Source organism: Centruroides sculpturatus, unplaced genomic scaffold, assembly GCF_000671375.1.
Source record: "Centruroides sculpturatus isolate CEXI.00-Female unplaced genomic scaffold, Cexi_2.0 scaffold1184, whole genome shotgun sequence".
NCBI classification, from domain to species: domain Eukaryota; kingdom Metazoa; phylum Arthropoda; class Arachnida; order Scorpiones; family Buthidae; genus Centruroides; species Centruroides sculpturatus.
The window spans coordinates 124,227-131,216 of NW_019385675.1; the positions used below are offsets into that span (position 1 = coordinate 124,227).

General features: G+C 31.3%; 1 protein-coding gene across 2 annotated transcripts in view; it reads right to left on the reverse strand.

Moving 5' to 3' along the window:
* Nucleotides 1-83: 83 nt before the first annotated feature.
* Nucleotides 84-6,990, reverse strand: part of LOC111641101 (patched domain-containing protein 3-like) — an 11,929-nt gene continuing 5,022 nt past the window's right edge. For both annotated transcript variants that reach the window (XM_023387220.1, XM_023387219.1), the window contains one exon: nt 84-1,392. In XM_023387220.1, coding sequence (XP_023242988.1) covers nt 161-1,392 — 1,232 coding nt within the window. In that variant the 3' untranslated portion in view covers nt 84-160. The remainder of the gene's footprint in view (nt 1,393-6,990) is intronic.

The following is a 6,990-nucleotide window of genomic DNA, read 5'->3' on the forward strand; positions in this document are numbered from 1 at the left end:
TAATGAAATAATATTCTTTATTTTGAAAACTTATATATACATACACATTATATTTACTTAAATTTATATTTTAATTGAATAGACCTGTTTTTTGTATAAATTATATAGTTATAATTTGTATTTTTAAAGAAATTCAATAATACAAACAATAACAATTACATCAAGTAGAGGAGACAATATTAAGTTGCTTCATCCAAGGAATGTGAATTGAATCAATGATACTAAGGATAACGGGCAATACAATTAAACCATTAAACATTGAGAATATCATAACTAAAACAATTATCTTAAAAAATACAATCAACATATAAGACGATCCGAAAACACAAATTAATGCTCCAATTATAGTGGAGAAACATCCTTGAACAATAGGATATCCTATGCATTGGAAAGCTGCTTTTATTTTCTCATTAGGATCTGTTTCTTTGCAATTTTTATAAGCGTGAGCAATGTGCACCGAGTAATCAACACAAAATCCCGCACTCATAATTAAAATTATTACAGAGAAAAGATGTAAACCGACATTCCATGCACTTGCATAACCTAGAGCTTCTATTTGAATACAAATAACCATAAATAAAACAGCAATGCTGTAAGATATGTCAGAAATAAATGCAAAGAATATTACAAATACCGACACAATAGCGATTCCAATTGATTTCAAGTATATTGTAGGCATATTTAAATATTGATCGTAGAATACAAACCACATGTTATAAACAAACACATCATATTTGCTATCAGCTGCTATTTTACGTAATTCCTCGATTAAAAATTTTTCGTCACTTCCGCTTCTGACGTTGCGATAAGCAAGTAAACATCTCGAAGCGACAATTTGGTCACGTTCCTTATTCCACAGGATATCATCTTCAAATATTCCATTGTGAAATTTTAAAAACACTTTTTTTAATCCTTCTAGAAATCCCTTCGTCGTATTTACATCAAAATCTTTAATCAAGTAATTTATTCTAGAATCACGAATATAAGACAAATATTCTCTCAACCAACATTCGGAATAATTGGATCCAGTCGCGTAAGGTGCACTTTCGAATGTTCTTAAAATGTTTTCTATGTCCATTTGAACGGTTGGATTTGAATAATCTAGAGTTTGATTAAACACTATTTGTACTCGGCAAGGATAATCGGTAAAATATTGATAATGAAGTTTTATAAATTTGTGAACAAAAGAATTGAATGGAAAAACTTTAATAAAATCATAGCCTTGTTTTATAGAATTAATATTATAAATTGCTCCTGCTAATAGAGAAATGAATGATAATATTACTAATACTTTAGTCATCTTTCTACTTAGTAAAACTCCAAACTCTTTTGGGATACTTATCATTATTTTCAGGACGTTCAGAATATTTTGAATATTTGAAGATTTTCTTTCTATAAAAAATAAAATTTCAGTATTTCAGTATGAATATATTTATGAAATAGTGATAAAATAATAATAAATCATCTACCTAATCTAATCTATAATATATATGAATATATATATATCATAATATTTATGTTTGTTTTTTAAAGTCTATGTTGAATGTTCACGTAGAATATTTTCTAATTAGAATCAACTGTATAAATTAGTATTAAATACTTTTTTATAGAATTTTTGTAATGACAGAAAAAATTATATGAAAATAATACTATATGAGTTAACAATTTACACGTAACCAATTTAAGAAAATTGTGTACTTATTAAAAATTAAACATTAAATGGCAAACGTTAATGTGTTTTCATACTTCTCAAACGTTCTCTTTTGATTCTGTACATGCAATAGATTTAGACGATTTTGAGCACATGCTGAATTCTGTACATATTTTCTAACCGTTGTATGGACAAGTGCCCATTTTATGCAGCTAATTTTGTACACAGATGAAGCCAAATTTATCAGAAAAGTTGCTCTCAACTCAAACTGCCACATTTAGATGAAGCAAACCTGCATGCTACGCATTTCCATGGATGCCAGAAAGATTCAGCATCAATATGTGGACAGGTATAATTACTGGTCGTTTGATTGAGTCGTAGAAGAAAGTATGGCCAGCAATGGTATCAACGACCAGTCAAACCCGACCTAACAAGTCACAAAGACGTTTATAACAAAGGTAAGAATTGACTGCTTATAAAAAGTGACGAGTCGCTTTAATAAAGCGTTGCCAATGATGTAACATAACTTGGCAAACTGTCACTGCGCTTCAGTCATGGACGAAATTCTTCTAGTTTTATTTATTACAACAGAAAAGGGTTATTTATCAATACAAGCAAAATGCATTTTTTAACAACAAATGGAATAATAGATATATGCATTGATACTGTATTAAGATTTTCAGTTTGTTGCTGGAACCACAACTCGACTTGTTAGAAAATTTCTTTCAAAAGGACTTTAAAGGATCAATTTTTATATGATAGTATTACAATTAATAAAAGACATCATTGATCAACAATGCGTTTTCCTAAAGTCATCGTGTAAGCGATGAGTGGTGACGTATTTCATCAATTAGTCGTCGGATCATCGTGTCTGAGTAATGACGCGCTCAATGAATAGTTTCCTAAACTAACTCGGTGGTGACGTCGCTACATCTAAACCAATTAGCTACCGATGAGTTTCCATGACAACTTTAGGTACAGTATAATAAACTAAATACNATTATTTATTATATCTACTGAATTACTGCGTGAATGATATAGTACGAAATAGATGCATCATTGCGCCATTACTGAGACAGGTAGCACAAAGCACTTACCTGCTTGAAGCGTAATAGCGTTTTCCCTCTGTACATCATGCTTTTCCTGTTACATCTGATCTCGACTTTCATCTATTAACTCAGTTCTCGAGATTAAGGAAGGACAGAGACGGTTGGACAACAATGGGAATTTATAGGTCTACAATTCTTTTAAATTGCACTCCAATAAGTATCCTCCAGTAACCGAGTGGATAAAACCATCGATCACCGGTAGTAGTTCGTGGGTTCACGCATGGCCAACGGAATGGCCACGTGGAGTTTTCTGGATTTTCTTCGCGTTAGTAACACTTAAATTGGAGCCAGCTTTAGATAAAAAGATATTTTCGGGATACATCCTCCTTGACAGATCGCTCACGTGTCGCGTTGCCGTAACCAAATGAACCAAACCAATTTTAATAATTTTTCTATAAACGCGATTTACGAGGACATGCTTAACTATCAGGAAACTGGACAACACACCCCTCCCCTTCCCTACTCTGATTTCATCTCTCTTAGTAACTCATAAACCGTTGCCCAAAACTTCCTACTGATACTGCTGAATGATGTTCTAACGTTTAGCCAAATTAATGTATGTGCAACGATCTTAAAGCACAAATTAGAGCTCGAAGTCTTTTTCTATGCTGATGTTGATTTTTCCTACTTATTATCATGGCGACATTGCTTCATTCAAAATTTCCTGTAGTTATATTCTGTATAATGTGACCTTTATTCAATGTTAAGTCTTACTGTCAAATCTGCTTCCACTATTATTATATCACAAGGGTCTAAAAGTTTCCTTTACTTAGATATTCTTGCTGAGTTTTACTAAGGTTAGCTACTTCTATCACGTGCAGGACCATCACAACCTATACAACACGGATCACTTTTCAAATATTAATAGTAGACCAGTATTAATTAATAGTCGTTGACCATCCTCTATCCCGGGAGAGAGACAATTATTACTTTCGGTCGAATTAACTTCAACCTCCATCTGAAACAGTCCCTTCTTCTTATCCGACCCACCGGTCCTACCGGTATGGTGGCATTCTAATAGAAAATTACATAATACGAAGTTGCCAACCTGCATAAAATATGATTTAAATGATTTTCGAGGGTGCCGAGTTTAAATGTTTGGTCCGTTTTTCGCGAAATTTGATTGGTTGGCAGATTATCATTTGATATTCGGCTGTGAATAGAACAGTTTCTTAGAATTAACATTAGAATTATTTATTCCTCTACTATACACAATTTATTTAAAATGTGTTAGATTGGTAACTTGGTGTTATAAATCTTTACATAAGATAACTTTCGTAGTTATATAAATCAAATACTATAATATAATATATAAGGGTTAGAAATACGAAAGAATCCAATAATCTTAATATTTGTTGTTACTGTTTGCCCGAGTAACTCCGGGCTCATCTGCTAGTTGTTTAATAAATCACCTCAAAATATCTTCTGTAGAATGGATACATTGAATATCGTATCAGCAGAGCAGTAAATATAATACAACGCACTTTTTACATCTATAATTATTTGCAGATATGACAGTATGGGAAATTAATGCACAAGATCGCTGTAATTTCATTGTTTAATTGTTATGTATTTCATAATCGTGTGTCTTTCCTGTGAACACATGTGATTCACATATGGTTATTAGCTAATAGCAGATGTCTTGTGATAGCCAATTGAAAACAAACAGTAAAATCTAGAGTTAGGAACTTTAAAGTTTAAACACATATTGCAGTTTTATTATATTGGAAGTGTTAGTTATACTAACTGTGCTATATTTCTTAATCTGTATATCAAGACCAAAAGATGTATAGGAATATTAATAATTGTAATGAAAAATGTGTACAAATTAATACAAATGAGAATAAAAATCAAGAAAAGGAAATTGAACCAGTAAACTCTACGGGTGAGGTGAAGACAGGAGAATAGGAAAAGTACCACTACCATAAAGAAGACAGATGAATATTCACAAAGTTTTTACTGGACTTGTTTAGTATTGTAGTGTTACTGTCCTAGTGATAATTTTAGAATTCTATTAATAATATGTATGTAATAACTTGTAATAATTGTATTAATACTATTAACATCACCTGTGTATATTGTAATGCGGTGGCGTGAGATGACATTTGATAATAGGCAATTGATAAGGGTCAGTAAGGCTCAAATATATTTTGGAATAAGTTAATTAAATAGGCTAGGAATGTAATAAACCTGTTCATTAGTCATAAGTAATTAAGTAGTTTTTGTAATTAAAGGCAAGAAGAGTTTTTAATATAAGAAAAATTTATTCTATCCTTTGTATGTAATGCGAAGAAACATATTACAGTGGTACTTTATACTTCGAACGTAAAATTCGACAGAAATTCGCCTCGTTGTTCGAACTGCGTGCGCGATGTAAAATGTACTCGAAACATAAAGGAATCCTACTCATCTCTCGCGTTATGCTTGTATATTTTCAGTGCTTTTCTTGCTTTATTTTTAGTGTGTTTGGTTATATAGAATAAAATCTCACTATCTATAATATTTTATAACTGTCATAATTAAATCACACATCTACGTTAAGATGCGGAAGTCCACGGAGTGCGATCAATAAATGCAATTTTCATTTTATTATACATTATGTAAGTAGTTTATTTATGGTTTTCAGTTTTAATTTATGATTACGGCATTTAATTGTTTTATTTATAAATTAAATTATGTGAATTTAAGTTTATCGAAATAGGTATTGTTTAGGGTCTGGAAATTGATTAATTAACTTTCATTATTTCTAATGGGAAAAATTGATTTGGACTTCGAATGACCTCCTGGAACGAATTAAATTTGAAGTACTGATTATGAAGATTAATCTGTCAACGACATGTAAATTTAGTGATTTTAAAAATGAATGTTTTAATTATATATGTTAAAATTTTAATATACCGGCGAAACAAGAGGAATGTTCTAACAATTTTGGTGGGACATTAGAAAAAATGTATTTTTCTTTAACCGTATTGTTTTAAGACGAATTAAATACATAATTTCAACTGGAAAAAATTATTTATTTTTCAAATAGAAGATTCCTGCTCGATAGTTGAATCAGCTGTTCAATAGTTCGTTGAGTTTTGGCGGAAAAATTACCTCGTTTCCGGGCTAATGAGCAGCCGCCTTGTCTGTTATGTTTTAGACTGAATGTAAATTTGGTTAGACAGAAATAAAAAAAACTCTATTAACTTCATGCACGTTGAGTTACAATCCATATTACTCGTAAATATTTAGTTTGTCGAAGCTAATTTGGGTGGATTGAAGATTCTAGAACTGTCCACCGCTTGAGTCATTGTTGCTGTTCCCTTGGATTAATTCTGTTGAAGCCAGCCCTAATCATCAGTTCAAGGGAGTTTATACTTTCATAATTAAAGTCTAAAAAAATGCTTTAACCGAAAAGAAAGTCCTCAAGTCTAATACAACCAAACTTACAGAGAGATTATGTAATAGTGTTCATTATGCAGACTATAGTCAAACAGAGCAATTTGAAACCAAAAGTAAAAAATATGCAGTGATGAGTTTCATGATATATTTCAAGAGGTCACTTCTCAATGCACTGATAAAAAAATTGGAATGTATATTTAAGAATAGTAATACATTGAGGAACTTATTGATGAACTTTGGTTAACTGATGAGTGTAAAAGTTAATAACATCTTACAACTAATCCCTTGAATGACGTAAAAACCGCAGATTTCAAAGCTTCTAGTTTAGTGGAAATGTCGAAGAATGGTTATCGTTCCATGATTTATTTAAGACTAGTGTAGACAATACTTCTAATTTATCGAATTATCAAAAATTGGAATATTTGGAATCAGCCTGTAGGAATTATTGGTTGAAATCATTCAATCACTTCCGAAATCGGATTCTAATTATGAAAACTGTGATGAAACTCTCTCAGGAATGATTTCCAAACAAATGTGAGCTGATAAATCGTTAATCAAAAAATTAAAATAAATTATCCGAATATTAATGATTTGGTTCAGTCTATATTGCAAGCTGTTGATACAGTAGACTCTCGAAAACTCGGCACTCGATAACCCGGCAGTCTGGATAACTCGGCCACACCCTATCAGGGCAAAAAAATCCTTAGTTAATTAATTTTCATTATAGACAGCTTTATGCCTCATAAAGTATTTTTCTGAGGTCTGTCTTATCAGGTAAATTACTGTACACAGTGTATTCATTAATTTTCATTTTCATGTAGTAAAGGCTGTACGCCTTCATAAAGG